Below are 21845 nucleotides of genomic sequence, written 5' to 3' on the forward strand. Positions count from 1 at the left end.
AAGGCGCTGCACTGAAATAAAAACAAATGACTTCGTCTATAAGGGGCCTTGGACAACAACAATCGAAAGCTATTAAACATAGCCTAAGAGAATGTTTCTGTGTTTGTATGAAGTAATATCAGAAGCTGATTAATTGTTCAATTATTATTTCACCATTGAAAAGTGTAGTTTCTCTAGATGGACATAATTCTACAATGTTAGTACAATAACTTCTGGAACATATAGCAAGTAATATAAAGTATACACATTAAAACTAAATTATATGTCAATCTTCATTAAACTATGGTTGCATGTAATAACAATTAAGAAACATGTTAAAGGAATTGTCACTGCACCAAATGATTGCTTTCTGGACCAAAATGATCGCATTTTAATATTATTTAAATACAATTTAAATGAAGTAACATATTAAACGATTTATCCTTCTATCAAACACGAATGTTCCCTGGATCAAACGTCCTATTTTAATTATGAAATTACTTTATATTTATTTCTAACAGGTGCAGCGGAGCACACGGGTACGGCTATTTTTAAATATACAAAGAAGAGCCGTAGTTTTAAACGTTAAAAAGCAACGGAGAGAGGCCACAACCTTCTCTGACTCCTGAGTTTATTTCCGTCAAATGAGTTATTTTTTCTTTTATTTTTACTGCAATAAGGTTTGATTTATAAAGGTTATAAATATTATATCGTCGTGTGAATGCAAGAACTAGGTAACTCGAAATTTGCGTTTTTTAGTTACCTCTTTTATAGCACAGCAAAAATCGCACAAAATGTAATCCAGGATCTAGGTAACTGATCGAACGATACCAGCGACATCTATTTTCCAATATAACAAATAGGTAAATGAAAACGAGACATATTCCTTAGTGCAATAAATAAGTAAATAGGCAATGCTACAAAATATGAAAAATCAAGTTACCTAGTTCTTGCATTCACACGACGATATATGATCTGCTTTGGGATCTGATCCTTTGTCAAAATTTCGAATAACAAACTTCTGTTCACTTTATCAAATGCTTTTATAAAATCAATAAATGCAAAAAAATATATAATTCCTTACGTAAGGTATATCCTCAGCTCTACCAAATAATCTGTCCAATGAAGGCTTCACGTCTGGAAACTTCCAAGCCAGTAATGCTGAAAACAACAACAACTGTTAGGTCCGCTGGATGTAAATTAGAAGCCACAAAGTTTCTTAACATAAGAATACTCACGAAGTATATGCTGTTCTGTCACGTAGAAATTGTATCTGTAAAATGAGCGGATATCTCCCATCAGTTCTTTTATTTTATTAGCCCTGCAACAAAGAATAAAGGCTAATACAGAGTGAACAAAACTCCGCTATACTGCTATGCAGAAACATACATACAAACATACAGTGTACCTCGTTTTAACCGTGACAACGCTTTTTAGTTCTTTTAAGCATTCTGATTATTGTATTGTGGCTCTGTTTTGTGAAGGATTTTAGATAAGGTTGCAAATGGCCATAGTAGCTGACGCGCCCTTTTTAAACCTCACTAACTACAAACATACAGCCTCACTGCAGCTCATAAGCCTCGGTTGTAACGACGCCTGTAGGCGGTAGTGATACCAGGGTCATACAGAAGAGCGATACAGACTCTACAGGACCATAACCAGCTTTAAATGTCAGGGTAGGGAGCAGTAGCGGCTGGTGGTCAAAATAATGAGTGTGCTACAATCTCTATATCGGCCTACTGTATACACTTATATGTATTTATCTTAATTTGAGACTCACCTAGTGACGAAATATGGAGTTCCTTCCTACTGCAGAACTTGTCAATTACCCTGGTGTTAAACGTTAAATCCCTCCATCCTGGACATTATACTCTTTTCTATTGACAGTATTGCAAGAGCAGTGAGACGATCCTGGGACATAGTGTTCTTTAAAAATGTTTTTATGCGTTTCAAGCAAGAAAAACATCTTTCTGGCTCAGCAGTGGTCATTGGTGTTGTAACCAAAATATTTAACAACTTCGTTACTTCACAGAATGGATCCCGTGAATTGTTGGAGACTGTGTTTTGTAACAATTGAACAGCCATCTATATTTCGGAAGACGGATCTTCCGTATAGAACTCCAAGCTGTGTCTTTAACATTCTTTTGTTCAGTACAGTATAGCTGTTGACAGCAACTTCAAGTTCGCGTTCAGGAAAATTATGCAAAAAATTGTCAAAAAATTCGCTGTTTAACAATTTTGTTGCGTTTAGGTAGCTTAAAGATTGGAAACGACGAGTAGTTTCCTGAATTATACGGTTACATACCTCCTTGGCATCAATTTTCTGGGATTCAATTTTCCATCGCTTGCTGATTGATTCAGGAGGAACCTCAAAAAACTGGTAGATGGCAGCAGCAGTCGAACATTTGAATTACCAAATACATTGTACATAGTTCCGAGTTCCTCCACAAACAAGCATTCATTCCTTACGCTTTACTTTTGCAATCTCCAAGCTGTGTTGTGCTGAAGCTGACTACAGCACTTCCCCACGTAAAAATAGCCAATCAGAGCAGTGATTTCAGCTTCGCACATGCGCATTAACTGTCTACATTCTCATGTAAGTTTTGAGTAGCACAACGAACCCCCTGAGGCACCAAAGAGCGAAGACTAAACACTTTATAACGCGTCATGAACATAACAACGGGAAATTGTCAAATGGCAGATCAAATACTGTGGTGTTGCAAACACATTATTTGAGCAAAAATTATCATTGTGCTGTAGCACTGTAGCACATAAGGACGGGCCGCCCCTGGTAGGGAGGCAAAGAATCGCACACATATTATAAAGATCATAGGCCTACATAATACCCATACCAGACGAAATTGATGCAACTATTGGCAAAATTAATCATGACTTGAATCAAGTTTCTTCATGGGCGAAAAAGTTCGGACTTAGGTTAAATGCTAGTAAGTCACAAGCTATAATAATTGGACATAAGAGACTACTGAACACAATGAACGACAGACATATCCCAATTATTACAGTAAATAATGCCACTATTCCGTACCATTCCGTCGTCAGAAACCTCGGCATTTTCTTGGACGAAAATTTAAATTGGGAATGCAAAATAAAGGAAATATCCAAGAGAGTGTGCTATACCATGCATTCTCTTAACCCATTCAGAAACTTCCTCCCGCCAGAATTAAAACAGACTTTAATGCAAACCCTCGTACTACCACTGTTTGACTATTGCGACGTAATACTCACAGACTTGACAACTGACCTTTCGAACAAGCTGCAGCGTGTGCACAATATGAGTATCAGATTCATCAGCAATGCTCACAAATTTGACCACATTACACCCTCGTTCAAATCTTTATCCTGGCTGCAACTTAATAACCGTAGAACACTTCATTCGCTGTCTCTTCTGTTTCGAGTTCTCCACACTTCTACTCCAAATTATCTTCGTTCCCGGTTTAACTACTTATCCTCCAATCACAATCTAAACACCAGGTCACAGGAGAGCCAAATCCTAGCAATTCCTGCCCATAGAACATCCCACTATTCATCCTCTTTTACTGTCTCCGTCCCCCGTGAATGGAATTCTCTACCTCAGAAGATTAGGGGCTGCCAGACAATAACCACTTTAAAGAAAAGGCTAAACGATTTCTTACGGGCGCAGTCAAATTGAAGTTATAATTGTGATCAAGTTTAATAATTTAATTTAATTTAGGTATGACTATCATTACTATTACTGTTATTATTATTATTATTATTATTATTATCATTATTATTATCATCATCATCATCATCATCATCATCATCATTATTATTATTATTATTATTATTATTATTATTATTATTACATAATTATTTTATTGGTGTTGTGAAGATGAAAAGAATTGTCATTGTATTATATTAATTATGTATTATATTGTCTTGTATTGTAGTATTGTATTGCTTTGAATTGTATTGTATTGTATTAATTATGTTATATTCATAGCATTGTAGTAATTTTCTATCATACTGGTTGAGTGGAAGAGAAGGCCGAAATTGCCTTAACTCTGCCAGTTAAAATAAACCATTATTATTATTATTATTATTATTATTATTATTATTATTATTATTTTTATACTGCATGTATGAAACAAAATGTGCTTACAAAGATGGGAGATCGACGCTACATTTACATATTAAAATAGCGGATGAAGGAAGACAAAATAGAAATTTTCAATTTCCATGGTATAAGAAATCCTTGGCTAAGAGAGTGCTCTGGGACAAATAAATTATATATTTGTATTGTGTTTAGGGGGGTGAAAATGAGTGGTCATCATCTTCTTGTAGGGTCTTGTCACATAAAATATTTTGATAGAAAAGCTGAGAAACATTTGGTGTATAAAAGGTAAGCAGATTTTTTCAGCCTATCAAGTATTTACACATTATTTGGGATCAGTTTGTTACAACAATTTTTATCAAATATGCAAATATGCATAGATATTAAAATTACAATAAGTCAAAAATAAAATACATTATGCAAGAGTTCAAAGGTCCACACATGCATATTCTAGACTGTAAGGACACAAATGTATTAGTTTATTTTTTTATATATTTCCTGAATTTAAGAGTATTATTTGTATATTTAATATCCTCAGGCAAACTATTGTAAATTTTAACACCAGAAACCATATAAGTTCTGCTAATATTTAATAATAATAATAATAATAATAATAATATTTATTTGTCAGAAACCAGTGTACAAGGCCTGGATATGACATCGTCAGGTTCGATAATACACACACACGCACACATACACTCACACATGCACAAACAAACTTAGCACAAATAAATACAGACAAGTAAACAAATAATTATAAGCAAATAAACATACATAGTCAAATAAACGAACACTGAGAAATAAACAAAACAAACACTGTGAGATAAACAGGGTATGCTGTAGGTTAACACATTTATATAAGGACAAAAGGTATAATTAAAATACAAAGAGACAAATTAAAATATAAAGATAGGGTTACATTTCTAAAATACAATATTTACATCACACTCCATGAATTCATTCACTGAATAAAAAGGTCTGTTCAGCAACCATCTATGTATGCAGGACTTAAACCTATTTATTGGTAACTTTCTCGCCTCCAATGGTAGCTTATTAAATATATTTATGCCATTAAAAAGCAGGTATTTGAGCTCACACTCAATCTGCACCTTGTGTAATCTAATTTATCTTTATTTCTAGTGTTGAAGGAATGTATATCTGATCTGGTCTGATAAAGATCTGTGTTGGATCTAAGGAATATCAAGGTTCTGTAAATGAATAGATTGTAAACTGGCATTACCTTTAACTCTGGAAATAGTGGTCTACATGATTCCTTGGTATTTTTATTGAATATTACCCTCAGTGCTCGTTTTTGTAGTAATAAGATGCTATTGACTCCTGTTGCACTTCCCCATATATGAATTCCATAGTTAATGTGAGATTCAAACAGTGCAAAATATACCTGGCTGAGAGTTTCTGTTGAAACCAATGGGTAAGGTGGTGATCCGGAATACTTGAACTACTTTTATTACGAGTGTCATATGTATGAAAGTCACTATTTTGATCAAAGTCAGAAATATTTAAAATAAATTAATTGCAATATATTAAAAAAAATATATGCCTAAAATTTACTCTGTCACACGTTAAAAGTGTTAAAATTGTTTAAAAAGGTATTTACCTTCGACAGACGGCCCGTTTCGACGCTATTTGTCGTCGTCTTCAGTGTCTCTTGAACCACTGCTGATTTTGGCTCTGCGATGTGCAGTTGTCGATGGTAGGGGTGGGGGTGTGTTGTTCCTATGGTGGGGGTTGGCTGTCTGTATGTTATGACGTATTATGATGTCAAACAATGTGTGTGTATTGAACTGTAGTTGCGTATTAAGTATGTAATGTGGGTGTGCTATTGTGTTCTTATATATTTCGAATTGTTCTAGGATATTTAACTGTAAACTTTTTGGTGTGATGTGTAAAATTTCCATATCTGTTTCTATATTATTGTAGTCATGATTATTGTCGATAATGTGATCTGCATAATTTGATGTGATGTATGGTTTGGTTATAGCTTTAATATGTTCGTTGTATCTTGTATACGGGCCATCTGTCGAAGGTAAATACCTTTTTAAACACGGGCTGTCTGACGAAGGTAAATACCTTTTTAAACAATTTTAACACTTTTAACGTGTGACAGAGTAAATTTTATGTTTTTAACAAAGTGTTAACGTGAACTTTAATCAATAAATATATGCCATTAACAGTGAGAATATTGTACTGTAAAAAATATTCTCTACAGAAGATTCTACTATCAACGCCTGCTATGCATCTGACAATACGCTTCTGAGCCATAAAAATGTCGTTCAGCATGGTTCCAGATCCCCAAAAACAAATGCCATATCAAAGCCTTGACTCAACTTGTACAAAATGAAGACATCAATACATCATGACTAAGTATAGTCCTCAAAATTCTGATTTGATAACAAATACTGTTAAGTTTAGAAATTAAACTTATACAATGGGGCCTCCAAGACAAATGATCATCAAATGTAACACCCAAAAAATTTAGTAGTTTCCCATTTACGTATTGATCTTGAAGAGAAATATTACTGTCCTTCAAATTTTTCTTTTGAGAATTGTACATGTTTATTGTATTCAGGGCCCTTGTGGTCACTCAATTCTTTGAGCTGATGTCTTTAATGAATAAATGAAAAACCTACATAACATATGCCTACTTTTGATTATCTTGACTCTCGACTGTAACTCTAAGGCCGGATGCACACAGAACCAAACACAATGCAACGTTTTGTGTCTCTCAACCCCTTGCAACAGCTTAACACAGTCTGCTTGTGATAACTGATTTGCTGGCTGTGGGGGTTTGGAAAACCGCCTAGGCTAGAAAAAGACGTCAATGAAAGATGACTGTCTATATGAGAAATTCTATTGTATTTGCCAAACACTAACACTCACTCACAAAAGTCTTTATTAGCCAAACACTAACACTCATTCACAAATAATGTCACAATGAACACAGCAAGCGACAAATACATCTGCACTTCACCATCAAACTGGGCTGTTGTATGCTGGCGGGTTTTCCCACCACATCCTCCCACAACATTCGTGACTTTAGTAGTAGGTTTATTTTGCCTGGCAGAGTTAAGGCCATGAGGCCTTCTCTTCCACTCAACCAGGTTTCAATAATATACATGAGATACAAAATTTGATTACAAAACAACACAAAAGAAAATACCTTAGAAATTACATAAAATATAGTAGGAAATTACAATAGACAAGATCAGTTACATAATATAAAATTACAAATGGTCAAGATCAGTTACATAATATATAAAATAAAGTAGAAAATTACACATAATCAAAATCAGTTACATAACATAAGGGGGGGGGGGACAAAAAAAACACACACACACACACAGCAGAAAGAAGATGGAACATACACCACAGACACGAGAAGTACCCTAATTCACATGCTTGAACACTTCGTTCCTGAAGACAGTGAAACAGAGGATAGAGAAATACATAAAGCAATCAGGAAGGAGATACAAGAGCCAATAGACACAGAAGACGACACAGCCTTCACGAAGGAAGAAATATTAACAAACTTAAAAAAGTTCAACCCTAAAAAGGCTCCTGGGGAAGATGGTTTAACCAGTGATATTGTTAAAAGAGCTTTTCAGCTATTTCCCTTATTCTTTACACAGCTATATAACGCGTGTCCAAATAAGGGGTGCTTTCCCAAAAACTGGAAACGTACAGTCATTCTCCCAATAATTAAGCCTGGAAGAGAGAACTGCAATGATGTCTCGAAATTTCGGCCTATAAGTCTTGTAAACACTGGTGGTAAACTGCTGGAAAAATTACTGATTGACAGGATATTATTCCACATATATACTAACAACTTGTTCAACAAAAACCAATATGGATTCACACCCCAGAGAGGAACAATTGATGCAGCTTTTGAAGTTAAAAACTACATAGAAAAAAGTTTGAATTTAAAGGAATGCGTAATTGTAGTCAGTCTTGACGTGAAAGGCGCATTTGATGCGGCCTGGTGGCCCGGTATTTTAAAGAATTTAAGAGAACTAAGATGTCCGAAAAATTTATACAATTTAGCAGTAGACTACTTTGGCAACAGAAAAGCCACACTTTCAATAAATAATTATACCACCGAAAAAGACGTTCAAAAAGGGTGTCCACAGGGATCATGTTGCGGCCCAGGTTTCTGGAACGTCTTGTACAATTCATTACTAAATTTGAAGTTTAATAGAAGAACAAAAGTGATTGCCTTCGCGGACGACCTTATTATTCTAACAAAAGGATCTTGTAAAATAGAAGCAGAAAATATCGCAAATCAGGATATAATAAAAATCCAAGATTGGGCCACTGATAATAAAATAAAATTCAACGACAACAAATCCAAAGTTTTATTCATAACGAGGAAACGAAATGACGAGAGGGATGTCAACATCTATCTGAATCACAAACGGCTGGACCAAGCTGAAGAAATTAAATATTTGGGAATATATCTGGACAATAAATTTAACTTCACTGCACATATAGATCTTACCGTACAAAAATCAATCGCTCTTGTCAATATGCTAGCCAGAACAGCCAAACTGCAATGGGGTTTAGGTTATAAAGCATTGAGAACAATCTATGAAGGAGCTTTACTCCCAGTTATGACGTATGGAGCTCCGGTATGGATAGAAGCAATACGAAGAAAGAAGAATATCGCAAAATACAGGAGAGTACAAAGACTCATTAATATAAAAATTGCCAAAGCTTATCGGACAATCTCTTACGACGCCTCATGTATCATAGCTGGAGTACTACCAATCAATATACTCATAGAACAAACAGTACAAACCTACATTGCAACGAAAGTTCACAATGGAAAATACGATGCACCCCTGGAATTAAAATTTTGGCGACATCCTTCAGAAATTCCTGAAATTCGTGAAGTGGAAAATGACATCAAGTATACAATTGAGGCTTACACAGACGGCAGTAAATCCGGAGACAACGTCGGTGCAGTAGGAATTATATACGAAAATGGCACTCTAACAACCGAACTAAAATTCAAACTCCATAGCCAGTGTTCCAACAATCAAGCGGAACAAATCGCAATATTAAAAATAGTGGAAAAAATAGAAGAAATTCAGAACGAAGACAACGACAAATCTGTTGCATTATATACGGATAGTAAAATTACTTTAGATTTATTGAAAAACAACTACAAAAGAAATAGATCAATAGAACTTATTAAAACAAAAATAATTAATTTGGCACATTCGAATTGGAAATTACATTTCGGCTGGATTAAAGGACATTCAGGAATAGAGGGGAATGAAATAGCAGATAGACTTGCAAAGCAAGCAGCAGCAGAAGACCGGGAAATCATTTACGACAGAGTACCGAAAGAGGTTATTATAACACAGGAAAAAGAAAAAGGAATCGAAATGTGGCAGCAACAATGGACAGACTCAAGGAATGGAGCAATAAGTAAGGCTTACTTCCCATCAGTGAAGAATAGACTACGACAGAAAATTCCCTTCTTCCCAGAATTCACAGCAATAGTAACTGGCCATGGAAAGCTGAGGGCATACCTTCACAGATCTAGACTTTCAGACAACCCGATATGTCCATGTGGAGAAGAAGAACAAACTGCAGATCACGTCGTATTGCAATGCAAAAGATTATATAAAGAAAGAAAGGAAATGAGTAAAAGAATAAGAAACATTGGCGAGATTGGCCTACGACTCATGACAAGCTAGTTAGCAAGTATTTGCAAATATTCGTCCGTTTCATCAGCTCGATAAACTTCAATGATCTACAATAATATGCCAATTAATCATGACAGACTGCAATTAAAATATTATATTATACGATATCATAGTAGGTATGAAGATTATAGCTAAACACGTGTATATTATAATACGTTAGATACTGTAAACTGATGAATTGAAATTACAAAGCATGTAGTATTACTATGTAATGGGGCATGCAGTTAAAAAAAAAATAAAATAAAAAAAAATAAACACACACACACACACACAAGGGAGAAATTCAGAATACTAAGCAAACAAAACTGGACAATAGATATAGGATGGGTTAAGGCTGACATAGGGATACAAGGGAATGAAATGGCCGACAAACTGGCAAAAAGGGCAACAGTACTAGAAGGGTTGGAGTGCTACAAAAAGGTCCCAAAAAGTACCATCCAGGAAATATTGCGAGAGGAAAGTATAGCAAAATGGGAAAATGAATGGAGAAACACCACGAAAGGAGAAGAAACCAGACAATACTTTCCTACAGTCGCAAAAAGACTTAAACTAAGGATAACACTGACACCAAACCTCACTACAATGTTAACAGGACATGGACGACTAAGAGCATACTACCAACGATTCCACATTACTGAAGACTCAACCTGTTCCTGTAGAGGAGGGGAGCAAACAGTTAACCACATCCTATATGACTGTAACAAACTCGACGAGGACAGAAAGAAACTAAAAAGAAATATAATTCAAAAGGGAGGAACATGGCCTGCAAATAAAATGCATCTAATAGGAAAGTTCATGAATGAATATCGAAAATTTATTAATGCTATTGAGTTAGAGAATTTATAAGGGTATAAGTGTTACAATGTTAAGTGTCAAGATATCAGTATGTTAAAAACTATCACATTTTAAACAATCTGTACGAACATTTTGAAGAGAGATGCTTCATTGCAGTGGTCATGAGGCTTCTATCTTATGTGTTGTGTATCGGTGTATTCTATGGGTGGAGATGAATGAGGGTAGAAGTGAGTGAAAGAGGAGGTGATGACATATGAATTAGAGCTTAATGGTGAATTAAGTATGCATTGTCTATCTGTAGCAGTATCTTTGTATTTTTTTTTTTAAGTATGGGCTATTGTTGCCTATAGTGATACATTTTCAAATGATAAGATAACGGATATGTTTATTTTTCTTTTTTTATTTTCTTTTTATTTATTTTTTTTTTTGACAAAAACAATAGTTATTATCTATGAATATGAACTATAAAACTGGCCAAACATCGTTCTGTTCATTAAAAACATTTCTAAGTAGAGTGTGCTTAAAAGATTTTAGACTCCGACTGCTCCTGATTTCCTGTGACAAGGAATTCCAGGAACGAGCTGTGTGTATTGTGAAGGAAGCAGAGTAGAGAGATGTTTGATGGAATGGAATTGATAGAACAAGGTTATGCTGTGAATGTGTATCACGGTTGTGGTGGGATGCTAAAAGTGTCAAGCGAGGAACTAGGTAACTAGGTGTGGAATTATTTAAAATCTGATACAGCAAACAGAGTGAATGAACTGAACGTCTCTCCCATAAACGAAGCCAAGATAATTGAAAGAGATACTCGGAGACATGATCATAGCGACGGCTGTTAAAAATGAAAAGAACACAAGCATTATGAACACGCTGAAGCCTCTATGACAATTCAACACTAAGATCACTATACAAAACGTGGCAATAGTCGTATGTGACTGGGAATTCCACTGCTCGTTGGATCTCAAGGTATTTACAAATATCGGCATTAAAGTATCAAAAGTACATTAGTAGTTTCTTATAAGATCCCAAACAGATCACTCCCTTTTTATTCTTTCAGATGTTCTGTACGTGAGAACATAATCGTAACAAATGCTTTTACAATGAGATAAAACATTGATCATGTTGTGCTTTAACATAATTTACAACAGAAAGGAAAAATAATTCTGCGTATAAAACTTAATTTCTCTGAAACACAAAGGTCAGGTACTCTTTACGATACAAGTTTTTTATTCTAAAAATTGTTTACTAATCTATAAGTATTGTCTAAATCACTATACCAAATTTCGGCACAAAATTAATTCAGGATATGTAGAAATTAAATTTTGAATATTACTGGGGATATATTGATTAAGAGAGAAGAATCCAAAAAGGATAGCTGCCTTTGAAAAAGGGGTACCGAGAGATAACAGCACCTAAATTAATTGTAGATCAACAATATTCCATTTTAAATTTTAATTTTATTTTTATTTTATTTTAATTTATTTTTGGGGGGCAGCTATCCTCGACATGAATAATTTATTTTTCATATATAGAGCTGTACAGATGGTTATTTACAATTAACAAGGAATGTCTTAGAACATTAATGGCTATATCTTGAAGTTCCAAAAGATCGATATGGAAACGATGAAAGAAATTGATACAAAATCTTGATATAGTGCCCCTTGCACCAAAGAGAAGCGTATTACTTCCCAGCAACAAACAGGTATGTGGTATTTCTCTTCCAGATAAGGAAAGCAGGGTTTGTAATGTCTTTTCTTTTCTGCTAAACATCTCTTCATCTTATGCAACAAGGGGGAAGGGAAGGGAAGGGAATTAGAAATTGTTACACCAGTTTTTGTGTTCATATCACCATTTTGTCTTCAGTTTAACTAAAGATGTACTGGTACCAGTATGTATTTTAATAAATATTATTATACATAGTTTTTATGAATTATTCCAGAATAATCTGACTCGTTGAGATTGAATATGAACAAAATCCGACCAGTAAGCCTTAATTTTTATTGCAAATTATTTAGAAAACATTGCATACAAACGCAACAAAATATCACAAGAATGTATCTACGAATTTAATTAACATACTGACCTTCTTCCTGTGTTCGTGTCTGACATCAAGTTCAGTAGGGTGATGTACGTTTCCTCCGCATGTACTGCCCTCCAATCTTGTCGTGGTATCAACCCTATTTTGTACAGTTTTGATCGGAGTGACGTAATGTATCGAACCCAGAACCCTACAGGCTGAGAAGGAAGATAATTTGTGAATATATTTAACACATTATATATCAAAACAAACTTCAAAGGAAGAGACTACACAAGAAATATGGTTCACACAATATCAATACTATTCACACTTTTTATCTTCCACACTTATGAGGGAAATTAAAGGTATAATGTAAAATGAAAGAAACCAAAGAAGTGAATGAAGGAGATAAAAAAGATGAGTAAACCATGCACAAAATAAAGCAGTGTTTTTGCCACTACAAAGATATATAGGGCTTTCATTTCAAAACTTTCCAGTCTAAATAACTAATTATTTAACTTGAATTTAATTTAAACAAAAAAACACATCAATTTAGATATTGAGAGGAAATCCTGAAACCAGGCTTAATTGCATTTTAAATTTCATCCACCCACCCCCCAGCAACTCTTAACTTTGAAATTTCAAATGGCATCCCTATATTTTTATATTTAAATATCAAAGAGAATTCAATTGTTTATACATCTCATTCATTTGTTTTCGCATCTTTTGTTTTCTATCGTCGCCTGGCAACCTGTATTTTTGTTATTATCAGTAGATTGTAGGATGAAAACACAGCTTATTTTGTGTAACTTCCTCAATTTAATCAATAAGGATGATTTATGTTCTCTCTTGAAGGGTAAACACCTTTTTAAAATAATTTAATACACAAACACAACTATTACAAGAAATGCTCAATAAGTTTTTGTAACTTTATTCTCTTCAGACGTAATCAACAATAACAACAATCCAGGTTGCCAGGCGATGATAGAAAACAAAAGATTGAAAACAAATGAATGAGGTGTATAAACAATGGAATTCTCTTTGATATTTAAATATAAAAATATAGGGATGCCATTTTAAATTTCAAAGTGAGGGTGGCTGGGGGTGAAATCTAAAATGCAATTAAGCCTGATTTCAGACTTCCCCCTCAATATCTAAATAATTGACATTTTTTTTTTTTGTTTAAATTGAATTCAATTTAAATACAGTAATTAGTTATTTAGACTGGGAAGCACTTTGAAATGAAAGCCCTGTATAATACAAAATGGAAGTGGTATAATTGTGCAGATTAAAGGAAGCAGAAAAACCTATTATGCGTTTTGTAATTAAGTGCCAAGTTAATGTTCTTTCTGAGATATAAAAAAGCTTTAAATCTATATATATAAAATTTGAACTGGTAATGGAAATTACGGGAAAACGGCTGAACGGATTTTAATAAATAACCCCTCATTTTGAAGCTTGGAACCCAAATTTTTTCGGAAAAGTAGTAGTTTTCAGTGAGATGTCAATTTTCCTACATCATTTTTCAAAATCCATCTGTCGTCAGTTTTGAGAAATGCATAGGCCTAATCACGGCCGACTTGATACTCGCTTCCTTCTTTGTATAGCCTAAAGAGTTCTCAGAATAAAACAAAACACAAGCACACTACAATAAACAATATCACACAAAGGCTACGACCTGCAGGATTGCTGACATATTTAGAGTTGAGATGGCTCAGATTCTCTGACATCATAATTCCAATATGTCGATCTTCATTTGTGTAACTTTTTCAGAACGTTTCTGTAATATTGGTTATTAAAAACTTCATGACTTATTAAAACGAATTTACAGGGCAGATTCTCTTGTGTGTAATTTTCTGAGTAGAGCTGTCTGTGCGTTGCATATTAAAAACTACAAAACTTAGGAATGTTTGATGACATTATTACCATTAAAAATGAAATATTATTATAGTGAATGCCATGATGTGAGTTTTGTTACTAATCATACAGATTAATGCTGTATTAATGATATGAAAGTGAAACATTTTGGGTTTATATAAGTAGACGAAGATAATTTTTGAAGTTAGATCTTTATTTCTGTAATATTTACTGAGTGACGGCTATATAGTAATCTATACAAAACTTACCTAAGATAACAATTTTGTTATAAAAAATGAAATATTTTTATAGTTATTAATCAAGTGGTATGGGTCATTTCGATATTATATTTAATGGTGGTGTAGTGTAGATATTTAAAGCTGAAAGTTAGAATTTATAAAACAGTTATGCTATTGGTTGTTCTTTATGGTTGTGAAACTTGGACTCTCACTTTGAGAGAGGAAGAGAGATTAAGGGTGTTCGAAAATAGGATGCTTAGTAAAATATTTGGGACTAAGAGGAATGAAGTTATAGGAGAATGGAGAACTGCACGCATTGTATTCTTCACCTAACATAATTAAGAACATTAGATCCAGATTTTTTTAGATGGCAGCGCATGTAGCACATATGGGTTAATCTAGAAATGCATATAGAGTGTTAGTTGGAAGACCTGAAGGGAAAAGACCTAAAGGGAGGCAGACGTAAATGGGAGGATAATATTAAAATGAATTTGAGAGAGGTGAGATATGATGGTAGAGACTGGATTAATCTTGCTCAGGATAGGTATCGATAGTGGGCTTATATATGAGGGCAGCAATGAACCTCCGTTTGTAAGTAAGTGATATGGATATTTATATGTGTGATTCTCTTCAGTATTGTCTGGAGGATGCACAAAAATTATAATGCCTAAGGGAAGACCAAAGGTATTACTTACTGATAAAATAAGAGGCCTACAAAATGTTGTAGTGTCCCGATCACTTTAGCAAGATACTTGGCAGGATAAAATGATTCTACCCTCTACATTTCAAGGTAGTTCACGAAACATGCAGCAGCATACCAAGCCGCTATGTCTGTTGTTGGAAAGCATGGCAAATCTGATATTTTCATTACTCCAACCTATAATCCTCAATGACCTATTGCTTCACTCCCACATGAAAAACCGACTGATCGTCCTGACATTGTTACTTGCGTTTTCGCATTGAAACTCAAGAACTGAAGATGTATAGGTTCAATAAAAAGTATTTAGCATGAAGAAAACCATTCAGAGGGATATGTTTATTATGGAAGCAAGTAACTTCCAAAATGTCTGGTATTCTTCATTGGAAATAAATTTGAAAAATTTGAATTTGAACTTCTACTGTAATGAACTTAGTTTGCAGCATTTGCTGCACAAGCCACTAGTATGATATAATTACTAGTAAAATGCACTTGCCTGTTGATTAACCATTTCCTGCACTCCACTTTTATTTTTCTGGTAATAGTTGAAGTGTTCTGGATTTAGTGTCTGTTCACAAATGGAAATGTCATCTTCATCCATCATTATATACCTCATGATTGCTTCTTCATGAAACAAGCACTGTAAATTATACACAAAGAAAAATACTTTTGTACCAAGACAAACTAAATTGAAATTCACTGTGTTCAGTTTTCCACTGCACTCAAATAGATATGGTTAAGTAGGTAGTATCTACTTAAATTTACAATATCTTTACAAATTTGAATCACCACAATAGGTAGACCTAATACATTCTTAACATTCTACAGGGTGTTTCCGAGGTGGTGTTACAAACTTTCAGGGATGATTGCGAAGGGCTCATGTATCAATTTGAGATAAGGAACCCTGGTCCGGAAATGACTGAGTCGAAAATTACAAGCAAAAATAGTTGTGTGGAAATGAAATAATTTTATTCCTCTGTACACCTTATTTATGTGTATTTATCTGTACATCTTACACATACTGTATTCATCTGACATTGTTTTACGTTGACTACTTACAGTATTCCATTCAGTGCGCTGTCTGAGGGATGGGGACAGGAAACTACACTAAAGCAATGCAGATAGCGTAATGTGTAACGGACATGGTCGGTCCTGATATGCACGTCTGTAGACAGCAGTGTATGTGTACAAGTTGCAGTGTCCAGTCGATCAGTCCTAGTGAAATGGAGGAGTACACGAGAGCGGAATAAGCAGACCTGATTTTCGAATACGGATGAGCCAATGGGAACAGTAGACAAGCTCACAGATTGTATTGGGCCAAGTACCCACGTAGGAGACAACCGACCCATACCATCTTTCCACGACTGTACCAAAGGTTAAAGGCAGGAAGGCACATGGTGCCAAATTACAATTCCACTTCCACACAACTATTTTTGCTTATAGCTTTCGACTCAGTCATTTCCAGACCAGGGTTCCTTATCTCAAATTGATACATGTGCCCTTCGCCATAATTCCTGAAAGTTTGTAACACCACCTCGGAAACACCCTGTATAGAATGACATAAGTATTGCTTAATATATAATCGCTATCAAGTATTTACTTAGGGAATGAAGTCTGGACACCAAAACTTTGCCTAGAGGCGGCTGCAAGTTTAAGAAACACTGGGTATAGAATGGACGTTAGTTGTTTACTTTACTAATGTGCCTTCATGTTCATATACAAAATGAAAGACGTAGGATAAAGGGAGCTCTGTTCATTTGAAGTTTAATGGGTGCGAGTTGCGTTGTTTACTGCTTTACAATAATAGCACAGTCTAGTATATACAGTCACGAAGCTTGAGTTGTGAGGGTGCTACGAACAATAGACTGTGCAGGTAATATTTAGCATTGTAATGAGGAGATATTAGCGATCCTAGTGGTTAGCAACTATATATGAATGCATATTTATTACGTATTGAGCTTCGTAACTGTGAGTAATGGAACGGAGAAAAATTCTCTCCAGCGCCGGGATTTGAACCCGGGTTTTCAGCTCTACGTGTTGATGCTTTATCCACTAAGCCACACCGGATACAACCCCGGCGTCGGACAGAATTGTCTCTGATTGAGTTCCAACTCTTGGGTTCCCTCTAGTGGCCGCCTCTGCATCAGCTTCACAGTCCCCGTTCCTCCCTCACGCAGCTCCTAGGCGTGGGCAGGTTCTATATCAGTTTCATAAGCAATATTAGTGGTGGCATAATGGCATTATCGAAGCAGTGTGTCGCGTTAGAAAACGATTATTTCATGAGAAATGGGAGGAAGAATTTTTTTTTTCTGATTAGAAGGGGAGAACATACGATGTTTGTTATGCTCGAAAATCCTATTAGGCATTAATAAATTTAATATACAACGACATTACTCCTTATGTCATAAAGAACATGCTGAATTAGAAGGTAAGACAAATTAAATGTTATTTTTCGTACTATTCCGAAGAAAATTTATGATCTTAACATTTGCATACTATACTAAATGCGACATTATACCTTAAACACGCTGCATTAAAAGGTACGAGGAATTAAATGTTGTTTGTACGTATTATTTCCAAAAATTTATAAAAAATATCAAATGTGCGTAGAAAACGAAATATGATTTTCTGAAATTATTTTTGGTCGAGAACGTGCAAATCCATTAAGTAATCTTGATAAACCCCAGAATATTCAAGAAAATAAACATAGACAACGTGATGGAATATTATTGGCTAGTTACGCAATTTCTCGCCTTTGATTTAAATCAATTCAAAGGTGGAGAAACAGTAAAGAGGTTTATGATTAAAGCTGCCGAATTAATTTGCGAAATTGAATAAAAGTTTTCGAGTCTCTCACATTAACCAAGCGCTTTCCTAATAATTCGCCACTGACCGCCTTGGCGATAACGATAAGGTGACGCAGGTCACAGCAGTTTATATTTCCCATCCTACTCTGCAGTCTCCTCGCCTAGTAAACAAACTATTTCAAATCGAGTGCCTCACGTAAGCGAAAATTGTGCCCATGTATGCTTTAATTGATCACCTTCATTGAGAGCAGCATATCATACGCTTTAATCTCGTTCTTAAGCCTCGTTCACACTTTTCAAGTAACTTGAATTGAAGTCACGTGATTTCAAGTAACCTGAATTCAAGTCTCAGTTCAGACATATTCAAGTTATTTTGTTTTCAAGTAGGATAAAATGGCGTCGATGGATGTTGTGCAATTAGGAATTTATGTAGTAGCAATCCTCCGTGCCAGGGAAATGATAAATATATTGAAGAAATGGAAGACGCGTTGTTCAGTATGGGTTAGGAATTAGATTAGTAAGAGAAATACACGATCATTACAAATAGAAGAAGTGAAATCTTCAAGCAGATTTGATAATTCTTATCGCAAATGTAATAAAATATTAGCAAGTCTGATTTACCATAACTGAAAATTATTATCTTGAAGCTGTTAAAGAGTTCCCAAAAGAAAATTATCAACCACACTGAACCGTGCCAGTTTCGGCGATAAATGTCATCCCTTCAAGCAACGCTCTTCTTTTCTTAATCTCTCGTATCTTCCTCACTTCTCCTCTATTTACAGTTTAATGGTTTTTATTATTGCCTTTCATAGGCTATCTCGTGTGTCCACGTTAAAATCTACAATGAACTCTTCCTTCCTTTGCATTTTTATTACGAAACTTTTCTGTTTCTATAATCCGCAGGCCTTCGTGAATTTTATACAACTTCAGAAACTCAAATACTTGGTCATTATTTCACTTACTGCTGTTTCCTATTATTTTTACGTTCCCGGTAGAACAGAAAAACAATCAGCTGTTAATTTAATGCTTTTAAAACAGTTGTTAATTTGAATTCCCGCGCTTTTCTCCTTGAATTCAAGCTATCAAGTGACGTTCACACTTTTCAAGTATCCTTTGAATGAATGAAATGAAATGCGCACAATGTGCATAGGATTTGTAGGTTAGTCTTTGCAGAAGTTTGTGACCGAGGTTTTCCTTTCTCGGCAGTTTTCAACGTGATATCGTCCATATGGCTTCTGACACAGTTCACACACACACACATTCGTCGTTGGGTTCGTGGTATCTCTTGGTGGTACAGATCTTATGGTGAAAACCATGTACTGCGTAACGGGTCACTATGTGTCCCAGTTCGTAGTTTGTGTTTGCCCAGTCTCTGGTTGTCATGGCGTCTGTTATGTAGAACTCGCTCCAGATGGCGTTCTTCTTTCCTCTGAGTACTTCCAGGGCTTTCTCGTATGCTGGGGTGTTCGGCATGCAGAGTTGTGTTCTAATATCTTCGATGAAGAAGCGTTCCTTCATTAGTTCGTATGTTAGTCTCGAGAGAGTTGTTCTTCCTACTCCTAGTACTCTTTTCATGAAGGATGATTTGACTCGTTCAATTTTTCCCACGTCGTTGACTGTTAAGTTTCCTCATATGATATTTAGTCCGTAGGTTGCTATTGGTGCTATAGCTGACCTAAATAAGGTCATTGCCGTTTTTGTTTCTAGTTGTTGCAGATTCTTAATATTGTACATAGCTTTTATTGCAGCAGCTGCTCTTTCTTGAATGTATTTCAGTGTTGTTTGAAGTGTTACTCCTAAATATTTAAATTTTTGCACTACCTCAAGTGGCTCGTTCTGCAGTGTCAGGGTGTCTTTTTTTCTTTGTTTACCGCCGTTTCTGAAGTTCATTTGTTTTGTTTTCTGGTGGTTTATCTGTAGGCTGTTTTCCTCGGCCCATCTCACGAGTTTATTTAGGACCTGTTGTAGTTCTTCTATGTTGGACGAGCCTATCGCCATGTCGTCTGCGTACATAATCATCGATGCTGTGGTGTCCTCTGTGATTTTTGTTATGTCTGTGGTCATGATATTGAAGAGGATCTCCTTGTAGTACCCCATTTGTCTGTATCCTTTCAAGTCAAGTAAAAAGTAGAACGGGATCCAACTTCACTTGAAACTTGAATTCAAGCCGTTAATTGATTTCAAGTCAACTTGAAACATAGTTCACACTTTTCAAGTTCGTCATTCAAGTGACTTGAAAAGTGTGAACGAGGCTTTATTGCGGTATAAGTTGATACACATGCGCAATAGGTAGGCCTATAATAATTAATCTTTCGTCATACAAACTGCACAAAGGAATGATCGGAATGATATTAGGATGTAATGCGACTCGTCAGCTCACGTTTTCGTTCCCAGTGTTGCCAGATTGGTATAACTAAAAGTAGCGAAAGCTCGCTGGAAAAGTAGCCAAAATTCAGAAAAAGTAGCCCAATTTTGGCAAATTTATATTTCGCGGACTATATACGTTTAATTGAATCGTAATGTTTTTTTTTTTTTCAAGTCTCCTTTATGAGCACTAATTTGAACTTCATAAACTTTACAATCTGCTTCATTGCTGTCGTCCTTCACATCCTGAAGCCAGTTTGAGAATGAAGTAGCATTTAACCATTGCCTATTAAACGTTTTGGCATACTTCTCCCACTTTCCCATTTTCAGCATTACAGAACGAAATAATAAATATTTCCATTTTCAGTATAATCACAAAACAAAATAAATGTATAAAAAATTATTCACTATCACAACTTAAAAATGTTACTGTATATCACTTCTATAACAATCACAGATCTCTTAAAATTATTTCACTATAGGACTCAGAATTGAATAATTAGCCTACATTATAATTAGGATACAAAAAAGTAAAAAAAAAATTAATTCTCTAATATAACTTAAAAACTGTATATCACTTTTACAAAAGATCCTATCCATTGATTAAAGTTCACGTTAACACTTTGTTAAAAACATAAAATTTACTCTGTCACATGTTAAAAGTGTTAAAATTGTTTAAAAAGGTATTTACCTTCGACAGATGGCCCGTTTCGACGCTATTTGTCGTCGTCTTCAGTGTCTCTTGAACCACTGCTGATTTTGGCTCTGCGATGTGCAGTTGTCGATGGTAGGGGTGGGAAGATCCTTTCATACAAGATACAACGAACATATTAAAGCTATAACCAAACCATACATTACATCAAATTATGCAGATCACATTATCGACAATAATCATGACTACAATAATATAGAAACAGATATGGAAATTTTACACATCACACCAAAAAGTTTACAGTTAAATATCCTAGAACAATTCGAAATATATAAGAACACAATAGCACACCCACATTACATACTTAATACGCAACTACAGTTCAATACGCACACATTGTTTGACATCATAATACGTCATAACATACAGACAGCCAACCCCCACCATAGGAACAACACACCCCCACCCCTACCATCGACAACTGCACATCGCAGAGCCAAAATCAGCAGTGGTTCAAGAGACACTGAAGACGACGACAAATAGCGTCGAAACGGGCCGTCTGTCGAAGGTAAATACCTTTTTAAACAATTTTAACACTTTTAACATGTGACAG

At 35.1% G+C, this 21845-nt stretch overlaps 1 protein-coding gene across 2 annotated transcripts in view; it reads right to left on the reverse strand.

Annotated features, from left to right (window-relative positions):
* The window catches only part of LOC138691203 (uncharacterized), a 62314-nt gene that overhangs the window by 24309 nt on the left and 16160 nt on the right, over positions 1-21845 (reverse strand). For both annotated transcript variants that reach the window (XR_011329763.1, XM_069812993.1), the window contains exons 3-7: positions 21272-21384; positions 15906-16049; positions 12683-12834; positions 1218-1300; positions 1064-1140 (exon numbers count right to left, since the gene is read on the reverse strand). Coding sequence is in view for 1 of the 2 variants with exons in the window: in XM_069812993.1 (XP_069669094.1) it covers positions 1064-1140; positions 1218-1300; positions 12683-12834; positions 15906-16049; positions 21272-21384 (569 nt within the window). In the remaining variant the exon portion in view is untranslated. The remainder of the gene's footprint in view (positions 1-1063; positions 1141-1217; positions 1301-12682; positions 12835-15905; positions 16050-21271; positions 21385-21845) is intronic.

Source organism: Periplaneta americana, chromosome 16 (assembly GCF_040183065.1).
Source record: "Periplaneta americana isolate PAMFEO1 chromosome 16, P.americana_PAMFEO1_priV1, whole genome shotgun sequence".
Classification (NCBI taxonomy): Eukaryota; Metazoa; Arthropoda; class Insecta; order Blattodea; family Blattidae; genus Periplaneta; species Periplaneta americana.